The sequence below is a fragment of the Panthera onca genome, chromosome C1, assembly GCF_046562875.1.
Source record: "Panthera onca isolate mPanOnc1 chromosome C1, mPanOnc1 haplotype 2, whole genome shotgun sequence".
Classification (NCBI taxonomy): domain Eukaryota; kingdom Metazoa; phylum Chordata; class Mammalia; order Carnivora; family Felidae; genus Panthera; species Panthera onca.
This window is the reverse complement of record NC_138346.1, coordinates 9,401,598-9,417,348: the sequence shown is the minus strand read 5'-3', so window position 1 is coordinate 9,417,348 and position 15,751 is coordinate 9,401,598. Positions and strand designations below refer to the sequence as shown.

The 15,751-nt window shown below is 44.8% G+C and overlaps 2 protein-coding genes across 8 annotated transcripts in view; one reads left to right on the top strand and one right to left on the bottom strand.

The window, feature by feature from the left end:
- The window catches only part of LOC132672241 (sp110 nuclear body protein), a 31,586-nt gene extending 27,495 nt beyond the window's left edge, over window positions 1-4,091 (bottom strand). For 4 of the 7 annotated variants that reach the window (XM_060624065.3, XM_078450795.2, XM_078450794.2 and 1 more), the window contains exons 1-2: window positions 3,964-4,091; window positions 1,235-1,554 (exon numbers count right to left, since the gene is read on the bottom strand). In XM_060624065.3, the coding sequence (XP_060480048.2) occupies window positions 1,235-1,381 (147 nt within the window). In that variant the 5' untranslated portion in view covers window positions 1,382-1,554; window positions 3,964-4,091. The remainder of the gene's footprint in view (window positions 1-1,234; window positions 1,555-3,963) is intronic. The other 3 variants (XM_078450796.2, XM_060624067.3, XM_078450793.2) reach the window with 2 other exon arrangements.
- An 11-nt stretch (window positions 4,092-4,102) lies between these two features.
- Window positions 4,103-15,751, top strand: part of SP140 (SP140 nuclear body protein) — a 65,571-nt gene continuing 53,922 nt past the window's right edge. The window contains exons 1-2 of the mRNA XM_078452580.2: window positions 4,103-4,208; window positions 6,258-6,386. The gene's annotated coding sequence lies outside the window, so the exon portion shown is untranslated. The remainder of the gene's footprint in view (window positions 4,209-6,257; window positions 6,387-15,751) is intronic.

The following is a 15,751-nucleotide window of genomic DNA, read 5'->3' as shown; positions in this document are numbered from 1 at the left end:
GTGACAATTCTGTTGATCGCTTGTTAGCCTCTGTTTGATCTCTCTGTCTCTCTCTCTGTCTCTCTCTTACTCTCTCTCTTTGACTTGAGATGGCCTGAATGGGTTCTAGCCAACAAGGAAATCATCCAGAGAACTCCTCTTCCTGAGAAGTTGGCCAAAAGGAGAAACATGGCAGGAGAATTGATTGCACAACACTTACTGAGCACCTACTAGGCTTGTCCTTGGGTATATAGCAGTGGATAAGACCAGCGTGGTGCTACCCATAATGAGGGAAGGGACACTGTCAGGTGGAGAAGATGAGCATTCAATAATAAACACAAATTAAAGAAATGCCCCGTTGCTTTTGAGAGAAGTGTTATGAAGGGAAAGCATAGATTTCTATGAGAAATCAATTAGATGAGTGGGTTAAGGAATCCTCTCTGAGGAGTGACATCCGGGCTATGACCCGAAGAAGGGTTGGAGCCAACCAGGCCAAGCTTGGGAGAAGAACACTCAACCACTGCTGCCCTTTCTTGGGCTTAGGGCTCAGGAAATGCATAAAAAACAAAAATCATGAAAAGAATGCCATTTTTGTCCATATAGCCATATCTTCCAATGCCTGCTTTGCTTCAAGTCTGAAAGGACTGCGTACAACAAGCTCTTAAGAATTGGGAGGGTACCCTTAGTGGGTTGAATGGTGCCACCCTCCAGTAAGATGTGTCCACTTGAAACCTGTGAATGTGACCTTATTTGGAAAAGGGGTCTTTGCGGATGTAATTAAGTTAGGATTTGAGAAGAGATCATCCTGGATTAGGGTGGGCTCTAACACACAATAACAAGTGTCCTTAGAAGAGAAGAGAAAAAGAAAAAATGAGGGAAAGAAAAGCTGATGGAGAGATTGATGTAGAGATGGAAACAGAGATTGGAAGTGAAGTTTCTACAAGGATTTCTGGTGCCACCAGAAGGTAGGAGAGTCAGGGAACAGGCTCTCTCTTGGAGCCTCCAGAAGGAACCAACATGGCCAACACCTTGATTTTGTACTTCTGGCTTCCCAAGCTGTGAGAGAATAAATTTCTCGCGTTTTAAGGCACATGGGGCGAAGTTGTTTGTATGACTGCCCTTGTAACCCGATCTTTCCCTGAGAATGAACATTTTGGACTAGACCTTCCAAGCTCTAAGGGTTTGTGGTTTGAGACTTCAGTAACTGTTGGTGGGGGGGCTGGGCTGCCATGGAAAAGCAGTCAGCACGACTCACCCTGTACATCGTCTCAGTGATGAAGGAGTTGTCTCGGAGGCCTTCAAGGAAGGGAAATGGCTTGTGTATGGCATAGGCAATCTCCAGCTTCTGGTATATGAAGTGCTGGCGTAGAGTCTCTTCTAAAGCTCTGGTCATGGTGAACATCCTACGGAAGAGGCACGAGAAGAGAGGAAAGACTCTGGAAACTCGGGGAGCTGCTGTTTGTGCTCAGTGGGCATTTTCAGATCACCATCCTGGTCCCAAAGTCATCCTATAGCAGTCTTCCTCAAAGGCTCATGGGTGTAAGAGGCAATGACAACGTCCAAGGACAATGGAGGCTGAAATTGACCGACAATAGGTTGCTGAAATCTCAAAGGGGTATTGGTAAATATAAGACAGATATTAAAAATAGCTTATAGGAGCAGCTGGGTGGCTCAGTCAGTTAAGTGTCCAACTCTTGATTTTGGCTCAGGTCATGATCTCGCAATTTGTGAGTTTGAGCCCCACATCGAGCTCTGAGCTGACTGGGTGGAGCCTGCTTGGGATTCTCTCTCTCTCTCTCTCTCTCTCTCTCTCTCTCTGCCCCTCCCCTGCTCTCTCTCTCTCTCTCAAAAATAAACGAAAAAAATTTAAAAAATTAAAAACAATAAAAATCACCAATATTTATTGAGTATTTCCTATGTGTTGGACTTTATTATAAAGGTTTCACATGCAGTAACTTATTTGATCTTCACAAAACCCTTGCAAGATGGTTTCTATGATTTCACCCATTGTATCGTGAAGGACATGGAGACATAGAGATGTGTTATGAACTTGCCCTAAATCGCACAACTTGGAAGTGATAGAGGTGAACACATTCCGATGTTCTGCTTCTAGGTTTATGGTCATAAGTACTATGGTCTGTGGCTACACTGAACAGAGTTAAGGTTGTCTGGACCGCACCTTACGACAGACACTAGCAAAGCTCATGTAAGAGGGACCACCCAATGATGAGTGGAAAGATAGAAACCCGATAATATTTGGAAACTTTAGTAAACCACCTACAACCTTCAACACACAAATAGGCCAAACATAAATAGACACGAAGGAGGTATAAGACGTGATTAGTAAAAGGCAACTTAACTGATTTATTATATGTATCAATTACATATCGCAGAACAGACATGTGCCTTTCCCATCCCATGCGACATTGATAAAAATTAGCCATTGATAGGTCATGAGAAAATATCAATAATTATTAGAGGCAGAAAACTTACAGATGAATTCCTGACAACTTGTCAAGGGAATAGAAGTGTAAACAGAAAAACTCAATCACCCAGAGATTTTTTTAAAAAATGAAATAAAGATCCTGTTTTTCCTACTTCCTTTTGTGTATAATAGAAAACTGAACTGTAACTAATGACTGTTTCCAGGATTAATCCCAGTGGTAGACTGAGCAGCCCTGCTCTCTCCTCATTCCCACATCATTTACATTTGACAGAAGGAAAAAAGACAAAACATATTGTAAGAGTAAAGTAATCCACAATAGTGCTGGAAAAGAAAAGATGCCGCAGGGGGTCTATAATCACGAAGAAATACTGGAGATTGGGAACAGGTGGAAGAGAAATCTAGCAACCAGGATGAGGACAGAATCCACGATGTGGGGAAGAAAATTGCAAAGGCAAGCACAGAGCCCCAGAAATCCAGAACGGTCACATGGTAACAAGAGGAAGTGACCCTGAGGTTACGTTTGGGATGATTATACAACAGCATTCAGAACATAAGATCCACCAGCTTCCTTATTCTTCAACTATTATGGTTCTCAAGAGTGAGAGCAAGGCACAGAGAGGTTAAGTAAATAGCCCAAGGTGGCAAAGCAGAGCTTGTCTGAATAAAGCCCCATTAAAGCTAGTGCATGATATAGGGTCTCATATGGGAGTGTTCAGATTTTTATTATGGGAAGGAGTCTTAAAAATGAATAAGCAAAAGACAAACATCCATATGGGGGAAAAAAGCAAAAGGCTTAACTAGGCAATTAAGTCAAATGTGCAATAGATATATGAAAAGCATGGCAATTCTCTAGTAGCTGGAACAGTACAAAAGAAGACGATTTAATAGCATTTGCCTATCAGATTGCCCAACATAAAGACTAATCGCAATAACCACAGATGGTCCTGGTGCAAATGTAAACAGATCCAAATGTTCTGGAGGCGAAGTTAGCAATCAGGGTCAAACGCCCTAGAATATGGATTCCCTTGAGTCCCAGATTCCACCTCTAGGAATGCACTTCAAGGAAACAATCATAAATGCGCTTAAGGAAAATATATACAAATCTCATGAAACACTAGGGAAGAAATGAAGGGTTTCCTCCTCATTTTCTTTTTTCCACCAACCACATCTAGTCACTTGCACTGTGGATAATAAATGAGCTGCCCATTTGGGGCTGAGTGCAGAATCAACAGAGCACAGAGGAGGAGGGTAGAGAGCAAATCTCCCTTTCACCCACAACAACGGGCTAGAATTTAGGGCAAAAGGAGTTGAGCTCTGTTTCTGCTCCCCCCGCCCCCGACTCCCACGTCTGTCCCCCTTTTTCATGGTCTCTGGTTAAACCCCACATACCTCTCTATCTTTGGAAGACAATATTTTACAAGGAGAGAGTCTCACAGTTTAAAATAGCTGAGTTCCACTCTGTAGCTGCTGTCAGGAAATTAGCTATCAGAGCCTGATCACCCCAAATGAAGAATAAAGTAGCCGAGACAAAAACCCACCTGGAGGCTGGGTTTGCCACCTGCTCCTGCCCCTTCCCTGGTCAGGGGCTGGGGCAGGGATGGCTCTTGGAAGGCGGAGAGAACAGCAGGGGGACACCAGTGGGTGAAGCAGGAAGTCTGTGCTTTGCCACATGCAGTGGGGGGCCAGGCTTCCGGAGGAAAGAAAAGTGAAAGTATTCGGAGCTGATCGTGCAGGAAGCTGGAGGCAGTGCCTGCCGCCTCCCTCCATCTCCGTCCGGACACTTGTGAGGTTCCCGGGGCATTTAGGGGAAGCGGTGGGGGGTCCCGTCATGGGGTAGCCTGACGAGGGGTGTCCAGAGGGGAGGAGGCATCAGGGCCCAGCCCCAGGATCCACGGACAGGAGCTGGGGATTCACCATCTGTGTGCTTCCCTACTCACTTCTATTCCCCCAGGCTATTTCCCCCTCCTGTACTTTTGGGAGATGAAAATCTTCCTACACTGAATCGGGGTGCTGGTAACACAACTGAATGAATTTACTAGAAATCATCGAACTTTAAGAGACAAACAAAACCCAGACGGGGAGGGGAGGTGACCCAGAAATGCCTATAATTTGTCAGGATAAAATTATTGCCTAAGAAAGTCGAGACAAAAGGGAACCTGAATATAAACTGAAATCATATAGAGGAAAATCATTCCTCTGGGCAGGAAAATGGCCGGGGGGCAGGCAGGCATTTGGGCGCCAGGGGCATGAGGAAGTCAGGTCTAAGGCAGAGAAAGGGCCGGGAGAAGACTCTAGAACAGCCACTTCAGGGAAGATGGGATACGCCCTCCACACACACCCTTAAAGATGCCTTATGTGCAGGGGCGCCTGGGAGGCTCAGTCCATTAAGTGTCCAACTTTGGCTCGGGTCATGATTTCAGTTTGTGCGTTCAAGCCCCACATCGGGTTCTGTGCGGACAGCTCAGAGCCTGGAGCCTGCTTCAGATTCTGTGTCTCCTTCTCTCTCTTCCTCTCCTCCGCTCGCACTCGGTCTTTCTCTCTCAAAAATAAATATTGAAAAAAAATAAAAATAAAGATGCCTTATGCACATTGGCACATAATGTCTGTGAGAGACCCTATAACATAGAAATCTGTTTAACTTTACTGGAATCAATAATTCTCAAATGGATTCAACCCATGGGGTCTCCTTACCAGGACACCCAAAAGCTCCTCAGAAAAAAGGTGGGAAAAATGGTTCTGGCGTCTAAGAAGCCTCGAAACCTAGGTTCACCTGCTTGCTACAGAGGCACCAGCACAGCATATCCCACACGAGCACATTCTAGGTCAATAGGCTCAGCCCTGGTGCTGGTAGGTCACTCCTGTAAGGATGACAGAGGCTCGGGAGCCACAGGAAGGTAGCAAGCAGCACCTCGAAATGCCAGGACAGGAACAGGGAGAGGAGTTCAGTCCACTGTTCACTTGTTACACTTCATTTACCTGAAACCCTCCACTTACCTGGGAAACCCCTCCATGGACATCCCAGCCTGGAAACAAGGATCTCCTCCTTTAGCCTGCCCAGAGATAGATTAGGCAAAGGCAAAGGAGTGGAAACATAATGCCCGATGATTAGCCTAGAAAAAGATGTAAATAAGATAAAAGATGTTTCTATGTAAGTGACACCTGCTTGGGAAAATGGTAATAATGGGAAAACTTCAGCTACTATATTCAGTGACATATATTCTGAGAATTTACTAAAATCATGTACAATTCTTTTTTAGCTCAATTTTATTGGGGTATAAAATGCATTCATCTCAAGTGTACATTTAAGTGGTTGAGTTTCAACAAATGTAATCAGGGGCGCCTGGGTGGCTCAGTCGGTTAAGCGTCCGACTTCAGCTCAGGTCACGATCTCACGGTCCGTGAGTTCAAGCCCCGCGTCAGGCTCTGGGCTGATGGCTCAGAGCCTGGAGCCTGCTTCCGATTCTGTGTCTCCCTCTCTCTCTGCCCCTCCCCTGTTCATGCTCTGTCTCTCTCTGTCTCAAAAATAAATAAACGTTAAAAAAAAATTAAAAAAAAATGTAATCGTAATTACAATCATGACGTAGGCCATTTCCATCATTCCAGAAAGTTCCTTCGTGCCCTTTGCAGATAGATAGCCTCCTCCCCAACCTCGTCATCAGGCAACCACTGATGCACCTGCTGTTAGTACAGATTCGTTTTGCCTGTATCAAAGTTTTACATAAATGAAAACATGCAGTACGTGAATTTTGACGTGTGACTTCTTTGGGTCATCATAATGCTGTTGACATTCACCTCTGTTGCTGAGGGTCGGTAATTGGTTCCTCTTTAGCAGGTGTGCTGGCCGACTCTTGTTCATCCTGTCCGATCACCATGATGTCACCAACGTAATTGATAAGTGTGATGTTCTATGGGATATCCGGGTGACCCAGATGTCTTTGGACTATCTTATGACAAGGGGCAGGTGAGTTAATATAACCCCCAAGACAAAACTGTACACGAATGTTCTTATCTGTCATGCAGGAGCTAAAACTCTTTCCGATCCTCCTTTTCTAACCAGGATGGAAAGAAAACATTGACCAGATCAACGCCCCCACACTATGTACTTGAGGTCCATGGAATGACCTGGGCTGGGGATCTTACTGCCCAGACTGCTTATTTTCTTATCCCAGTCTTCGGCCTTCTTATAAATTCTGGGAGTTACCTGATACACTTCTAAGAAATTGACTTTCTGTCCGAGTTAGCCATTATCAGTTTTGATTACTCATACCCCAAAACTCCAGCTGCTTGTAAGTTGGTATCAGAGAATGAGTTGCCAGTGAAGAAACTTCACAGAAATAGGATCAATCTGAGATTGGTTGTGTGACCTACCTGGACATAAAAGTAGTGGACAGCCTATTGGCGTTCAAAGATGGGGGTTTGGTAGACTTTGGCAAGCAGGGGCAAGGGAGCAGAGGAACTTCTAGCGCTGGATTGTGCTCAGGACTCTACGAGTCACTCCCTGATTCCAAGTGTGAGATCTTAGCACACTTAGCAAAATGGCGAGGAGTTTGTCCAGTAAAAAGAAAGCATTGACTTCGCTTCAGAGATTACCACCTACTTGGCCTAAATCTGGGTGGGAAAACAGAGAAAGGAGGGAGGCCAGAATCTTCTCATCCCACGGGTCGTATGGAAGGAAAAGAAAACAACTCTATCCCTGTGTTAGGAACCAGGGATTGTCTGATCGGCATACATGGTCTCAGTCCAGGATACGTTATCCCAGAGAGATTGATTCTCTCGCGAGGAGAGAGAAAAAACAAGACAGTGGGAAATGCAAGCTAAAACTGCAGCCTGTTGTCATCTGGGCTGATGCATGATATTGCAGACTAGGGCTTTCTTGTGAACTTAACGGAAGTACCCCTGAGGAATGCCAAAGACCTTGTGCTTATAAGCAAAGGAAGCTGGCACATTTATGTCATCGCCCAGCTGAGTGGTGGCCTGGGCCTGCCTGCTGCTTAAGGGCAGGGAGAGGAGAGGGAGGAGACACCAGAGCGGGCTCTTGTAGTCTGTGTCCAGCCTTGTCTGGGCCACTGTGCCCCCTGGGAGGCCAAGAGCAGAGGACAGCCATGCCCAACGGCCACTTTGCCCCACAAAGCGAGAGAGGGAGAGAGGGAGGACGGGCAGGGACTGGTGGCAGGCAGTCCCGTGCGTGTGCAGCACCTGGTAGGCACGCACACCCCACCCGCTGGAAAAGATGTCCTCGGCGGTATCCTGGAATCTGGAATCTGTCCCAGCCAGATTCACGTTCACTTCTTTGGAGGAAAGAAAGAACAGAAGTGGGCAGAAAGGTAGAAATCTCTGGCCCTCTATACTTTGCAAACATGTCTGTGCAAATTTCTAGCACATCTAGAGTGAGTCAGAAGAAGCAGGATTCAGTGAAACATACTTTGGAAACATCCTGCTTTGCCTCTGTTCCCCAGGCCTCTCCTGCTTTGGCCACACTGCTCTGACTAAGGTCCTGGAAACTGCACACGCCCCGGCTCCCATTTATCTGTCCTACCTGCATTTCTAGTGCTCTGGTTTTGTTTATTCTATTTGTGCTTTGCTCCCATTTCTTTTTCTTCCAACTTTATGCTGCTATAGTGTGTTTTTGTAAGTTGCTTCAAATCCTTTACAGAATGAGGGCTGCTATTGGGGAAAAAATTACATACAGACATAATGTACAAACGCACTTGGTAGCGGGGCGCCTGGGGGGCTCAGTCTGTTAAGCATCTGACTTCGGCTCAGGTCATGATCTCACGGTTTGTGAGTTCGAGCCCCGCGTCGGGCTGTGTGCTGACAGCTCAGAGCCTGGAGCCTGCTTCGGATTCTGTGTCTCCCTCTCTCTCTGCCCCACCCCTGCTCTCTCTCTCTCTCTCTCACACACACACACACACTCTCTCTCTCTCTCAAAAATAAATAAACATTAAACAAAACCCCACAAATCACATTGTCCTTTGAGGTCTAGGTAATGTCAGTTCCAAACCCTTTCCCCATCCCACGGGAAGCCTGTCTCTGTCCTTGAGATTTCAATGACTAGCTGAAGCTCAGTTTTTTCTAATCACCGAGGCTGCATTTTTATATATATATATATGAAATTTATTGTCAAATTGGTTTCCATACAACACCCAGCGCTCATCCCAAAAGGTGCCCTCCTCAATACCCATCACCCACCCTGCCCTCCCTCCCACCCCCCGTCAACCCTCAGTTTGTTCTCAGTTTTTAAGAGTCTCTTATGCTTTGACTCTCTCCCTCTCTAACCTCTTTTTTTTTTCCTTCCCCTCCCCCATGGTCTTCTGTTAAGTTTCTCAGGATCCACATAAGAGTGAACGCATATGGTATCTGTCTTTCTCTGTATGGCTTATTTCACTTAGCATCACACTCTCCAGTTCCATCCACGTTGCTACAAAGGGCCATATTTCATTCTTTCTCATTGCCACGTAGTACTCCATTGTGTATATGAACCACAATTTCTTTATCCATTCATCCGTTGATGGACATTTAGGCTCTTTCCATAATTTGGCTATTGTTGAGAGTGCTGCTGTAAACATTGGGGTACGAGTGCCCCTATGCATCAGCACTCCTGTATCCCTTGGGTAAATTCCTAGCAGTGCTACTGCTGGGTCATAGGGTAGGTCTATTTTTAATTTTTTGAGGAACCTCCACACTGTTTTCCAGAGCGGCTGCACCAGTTTGCATTCCCACCAAGAGTGCAAGAGGGTTCCCGTTTCTCCACATCCTCTCCAGCATCTATAGTCTCCTGATTTGTTCGTTTTAGCCACCCTGACTGGCGTGAGGTGATATCTCAGTATGGTTTTGATTTTGATTTGTATTTCCCTGATGAGGAGCGACATTGAGCATCTTTTCATGTGCCTGTTGGCCACCTGGATGTTTTCTTTAGAGAAGTGTCTATTCATGTCTTCTGCTCATTTCTTCACTGGATTATTTGCTTTTCGGGTGTGGAGTTTGGTGAGCTCTTTATAGATTTTGGATACTAGCCCTTTGTCTGATATGTCATTTGCAAATATCTTTTCCCATTCCATTGGTTGCCTTTTAGTTTTGTTGATTGTTTCCTTTGCTGTGCAGAAGCTTTTTATCTTCATGAGGTTCCAATAGTTTGTTTTTGCTTTTAATTCCCTTGACCGAGGCTGCATCTGTAAAGGGTCCATTTATTCAAGAAACTTGAATAAATTCACACACCAGGCTTCTCTGTCCAAACCTGGCGCTTCCCTCTGGTTGCAGGAGTGCGGAGTTTTCTCTGGCTTCTGACTGCTTTCCAGAAATTTGAGGAACATCTTCCCTGCCTTATAATGAAGAGCATTTTGCCTCTCTCCAGCCCCGTGTCCAGTCCAGGCTGAGTACTGTGCCCGGCCAGTCCACCGGCCTGAGAGATGATCTGGAATGTCCAGCTTTCCTTCCTTCTCACGACCACCTTAAGGGCAGAGAGGCAGGTACAAACATGCACCTTAGCAGAGAGGCAGGTGCAACATGGCGTTCACTTCCTGCCTACACATGCTTTGCCCCCTTACTCCAAAACAACCTGGATCCATTTGAATGAAATAGACCTTTCTACTCTCTTGCCTTTGGATGAACAGTGGCCCATCTGCCATGGACCCCGAGCTGGCCCTGTTTCTCCTCCCTGGGGCTGAGAACTGCCACAGAGACTGGGTGGAGGGGCATCCAGCATTGGTGCAGCCATGTCACCCTGTTCAGCAATTTAGCCTTTACTCTTTGGGTGCCACACATAAGAGATCAATCATTTGGATTGATCGGAGCTCCTCAGAGCTCCGGGAAGGCACAAAGGCAGTCGATGTCTGCTCAAGGTTGATCCCAGGCCAGTGCCATGGCCCCGTGGGGCTGGCAGTAGAAGATGGAAGGTGGAAGCCACCAGTCAATTGCGGGTTAGCCCTTACCTCCTGTCCTGGTTCCCCATCTCCAGGAAGGTCGACATCTACCCATGTTACTTCTGTCTTTCCAGCCTCATTCCACGGGTATATGACAGAATGAGATGGCACATAAAGAAATAATGAGGAAATCAGATTTCTTAAATCGTAGAGGATTGGCTCCCCGGGGGAAACTTGAGGCTGACTCATATCACCTTCTACAAACACTTTCGTTTCCCCCATGCCTCCTCTATCCCTCCCCCACACCGCAAAAGACAGCTCCGCCCAGAACAGTTCCTTTTAGAAAAATTAACATTGAAATTGAATAAGTGCTGTCCAACTTGTGATTTCTGGGTAGCTGGGGGCCAGTTTGTCCCAGAGTGCATCTGTGCGTGGCATCTGAACACGGATGAGTTAGGGGAAGTGAAAGCAGACCCAACATTGACCAATGCAACCGAGTGGGGAGTGAGGCGTTGTTCTGTCTGTGCTGGGATGTTATGCAGTTGACTAGGAGGGAATTTGTCTTTTAAAATACAAGGCAAATACATCAATGCATTCTTAAAGCAAGGTAAAAGTGTGTGGAAACCCCTCTACCCCAGACTCTGGAGGTGGGCAGGGCCCCAAGAAGGCAACAGCATTGCTATCAGCAGCTGCAGAACTGACAGGTAGGTCCTCAGCACTCAGTACCAGCACCCAGCCCACAGCCTCTCCTCCACCGGTTCCCGAGAGACGGGAGATGAACAAGCTTGAAACCAGCCAGCGCTCGGCCTCCGGGTAGGAAAGAGAAGTGACGCTCTCCTCAGAGAATGAGTTGGTAGGCGCTGCCTCTTTTTCTGATTTCTGGAAGATGTTGTACGGAACGGGTGTCATTTTTTCTTTAAACATTTTGTAGGATTCATTAGTGATACCCTCTGGGCCCAATGCTTTCTTCTTTGGAGGTCTCTTAATTATTGATTCAATTCTTTTAATAGATACAGGCCTATTCGGATGACTGTCTCTCCTTGTGTGAACTTTGGTGTTTTGTGTCCCGTAAGAAATTTGTCTGTTTCACCTTCTATCAAATTCTTCGCCCTAGAGTTTTCCCTAGTGTTGTTTGTCTGCTATCTTTGTCGTGTCCGTGGGACTAATAGTGATGAACCCCTCTTTCATGTCTGATACTACTAATTTCTGTCTTCTCTCTTTCCTTTGCTAGCCTTGTTAGAGGTTTGTCGATTTTATTGATTTTTCTAAAAAAATCAGCTTTTGACTTCATTGATTTTCTTAGATGTTTTCTTGTTTTCAGTTTCACTGATTTCTACTCTAATTTTTGTTGTTTATTTATTGATTTATTTTGCTTGCATTAGGTTTCAATTTCTCTATTTTTCTGTAGTTTCCACAGGTGGGAGGTTAGATTATTCATTTAGATCTTTCTTGTCTAATGTGTCAATTCAGTGCTATACGTTTCCGCCTAAGCACTGCTTTTGCTACGTCCCACAAATTTTAATAAGCTGTGTTTTCATTTCCATCTAGCTCAAAATATTTTACAATTTCTCCTGAGATTTCTTCTTTAGCCCTAGAAGTGTGTTCTTCGATTCCAAGTATTTGGAGGATTTCCCAGCTATCTGTTATTTCTACTTTTACTTCATTGTGGTCTGAGAACATATTTTTAAATGATTTCTATCCTTTTAAATGTGTTAGGGTGTGTTTTACAGCCCAGAATATGGCATGTTTCGGTCAATATTCCATGTGAGCTTGAGGGCAATGTGCATTTTGTTGTTGTTGAATGGAATATTCCATAAATGTCAGTGAGACCAGATTGCTTAATGATACTGTTCAGGTTGACTATATTCTTACTGAGTTTCTGCCTGCTTGATCTGTCAGTTACTAAAATAGGGGTATTGGCGACTCCAATGATAGGAGTCGATTTGTCTGTTTCTCCTTGTAGGTCGATCAGTTTTTGTGTCCTGTACTTTGATGCCACTTTGTTACTTGCGCATTGAGAATTGCTGTGTCTTCCTAGAGAAATTGACCCCTTCACCATATAATGTTCCTATTCACCCGACAATTTTCCTTGTTCTCAAGTCTGCTTTGTCTGAAATTAATGTAGCGACTACAACTTTCCTTTGATAATGCTGTTGACAACATATCTTTCTCCACCCCTTTACTTTGAATCTGTCTTGTGTTTTTCTGCTTAAGGTGGCTTTCTCATAGACAGCATACAATTGTGTTTTTTTTCTTTTCGGTTTTTATCGCTCTATCGATTTCTGTCTTTTAATTGTTGCATCGAGGCCATTCACATTTAGAGTATTCATGTAGTTAGATTAATATCTACCAAATTGCAACTGTTGCTACTCATTGTGCTTGTCTTCGTTTCTACTTTTTCTTCCCTTTTTTTTCTTCCTTTTACGGTTTCAACTGAACACTTTATTACCCCATTTGCTCTTTTTCTCCTAGCATATGAATCATGCTTCTTTTAAAACGTTTGTAGTGGTTTCCCTAGAGGTTGTAATATATATTTTCTGCTATTCATACTGCTATTTATTTATTTACTTACTTATTTAGACTTTGCTTGGTACCATTTATTTTTTTCATATCCATTTCTTCAAGTTATACTCTATGGCTTTGTGAGTGACACATGCATCCTATAATGGAATGTCACACACTCCTCCCTCCTGTCCTTATTAACATTGCTGTCAGTCATTTCACTTATCCATACGTTCTAATCACATGTTGCTATTATTACTTTGAACAAACAGCTACCTCTTAAATGAATTTAGAATAGGAAATTATTGAGAACCCCAAAAAGCTAATCTTTGTTCTTGTAAATTACATCAATAGATATTTACCATATTAGGAGTGGAAACTTTGAACACTTAAATATTTATTTGTTCGTGAAAAAAATAATAATGAACTCATTACCTGCTAACATAAATGAAATATTTTATGAGAAGTAACTGTGTTTTCTAAAATAAAGTAAATTAGTAAGAAGAGTAGCAAGGCTTTATATTTTTGCAAATCTCTTTAATAACTGGCTCAGTAGAAGATGGCGGGATTCTGTCTGCTTCTGCTTTCAACCCAATGTGATCTCACAAAATGTGTATCCTCTGGGAGATTCTACTGTACATGTGTGACAGAATGAGAGAGAAAAAGGGTAAATAACATTTTAGTACTATTATGAAAACAGTTTTCACCTTGGTCATACGTGAAAGGGTCTTACACAATCCCAGGGGTCCCTGGACCATACTTTCAAAATCACTATTTTAAAATAATTTTTAAGGGGCACCTGGGTGGCTTAGTCAGTTAAGCGTCCGTCTCTCGATTTCGACTCAGGTCACGATCTCACGGTTCATGAGATCAAGCTCCATGTTGGGCTCCGTGCTGACAGCACGGAGCCTGCTTGGGAGTCTCTCTCTTTCCCTCTCTCAGCCCCTCCCCTGTGCACGCTCTCTCTCTCTCAAAATATATATATGTATAAACTTAAAGTAATTTTTGAGATGTGCTTTTGTTTTCAAGTAAACTTTACGGTTTTTAGACATCAGTAATTTAAGTGGTTTGAGTGTTGCCTTCTATTTCTTTTATAACAAAACTTTGCTGGTGTTGATATCTTGGTTCTCTCTCTCTCTTTTTTTTAAATGTTTTATTTATTTATTATTTAAAAAAAATTTTTTTTTAACGTTTATTTATTCTTGAGACAGAGAGAGACAGAGCATGAACGGGGGAGGGGCAGAGAGAGAGGGAGACACAGAATTGGAAGCAGGCTCCAGGCTCTGAGTTGTCAGCCCAGAGCCCGACGCAGGGCTTGAACTCACAGACCGCGAGATCGTGACCTGAGCTGAAGTCAGACGCTTAACCGACTGAGCCACCCAGGCGCCCCAAATGTTTTATTTATTTTTGAGACAGAGAGAGACAGAGCGTGAGCAGGGGAGGGGCAGAGAGAGAGAGGGAGACCCAGAATCCGAAGCAGGCTCCAGTTTCCGAGCTGCCCGCACAGAGCCCGACGCGGGGCTCAAACTCAAAGCCCGCGAGGTCATGACCCGAGCCGAAGTCGGACGCTTAACCGACTGAGCCACCCAGGCGCCCCTCTTGGTTCTCTTACTTAGCACATCATCGAATAATTTGTCCTAGAAAGACTGCATCGGTAAGGACAGACTAGATTATTCTACCGGAACACGCAATTCTGAGATCTGAGCGGGTCACTCGCCTCTGCTTCAGAGAACCCTCGCTTGGGACAGTGTGGGCTGCTGAGTGGCTGTCAGTGACAGCCACGGTGACCGAACGTTGGGTGACCACCAGAGATGGTGCAGGAGTACGATATTTTCTGAGCCCTTACGCGGCTATTCGTTTTTTATTTGAAGTGGAGTTGACACACAGTGTTACATTAGCTTCAAGCGTGCATCGTGCTGTGGTTCACCACAGGGCACCTTGGCGAGTATCTTGTCTCCACACACGAAGAGTGTATATTTTTAGTCATTTCCTTTTACCTCTGAATCTATAGATTTGCATAACTGACATTTAAAATTTCAAATTTAGGTGTTCCCCACCCCTCCCCTTCAGGGTTTTTACCAGCTATGTTCTGGGGAAATTCTCTCCTCGTTTTACATCCATTTTAGCTAGCCTTTTTTTTTTTTTTCCCTTTTATTTTAGCTCTCATTTTAAGTTTCCAGGCCTGCCGTCTCATTTTCTGATCTTTTCTTCATGGCATCCTGGGCGCAATATCTTCTCCCATTCGAACGACACTACTTGTTTTTTGGAAACTCTCTCCTGCTCCTGGCACTATTTCTATTTACCCGGGGGTAATTTTTGTTCTTTGCTCACCTTGGTTCTATTCCTTCCTGAGGTAGGTTTGCACCAGTGTGTGTGGCCTATTGTTTGTTCCTACCTGAGGACCAGGCACTGAAGAGCTAGCTTGGAAATGTGTTTAAGGAGACAGGCTTGAAAAGCTGTGGGCTCGGCTGTGGGAATCCCAGATGCCTGAGGGTGAAGGCCTCTTTCTCTGGGGGCATCTACATTTTTAAGAAGGCACCTCTAGGGGCGCCTGGGTGGCTCAGTCGGTTGAGCATCCGACTTCGGCTCAGGTCATGATCTCATGGTTCATGAGTTGGAGCCCTACGTCGGGCTCTGGGCTGACGGCTCAGAGCCTGGAGCCTGCTTCGGATTCTGTGTCTCCCTCTCTCTCTGCCCCGTCCCCGCTCATGCTCTGTCTCTCTCTCCCTCAAGAATAAATAAAACATTAAAAAAATTTTTTTTTTTTTTTAAAAAGAAGGAGCCTCTAGTGTCTTGCCTGGCTGTGGGTCAGAAAGGAGCTGGGGGCAGATCCTTTAGTGTTTTGCCTTTCAAGCAATCCTGCTGGTTCCTGCTGGCATCTCCGTTCCAGGCCCACTGTTCTCAGGGCTGCAGGACACCCTCTGGGATTGTCTTCCGAAAGCAACAGCAGTGAGGCTCACACCTC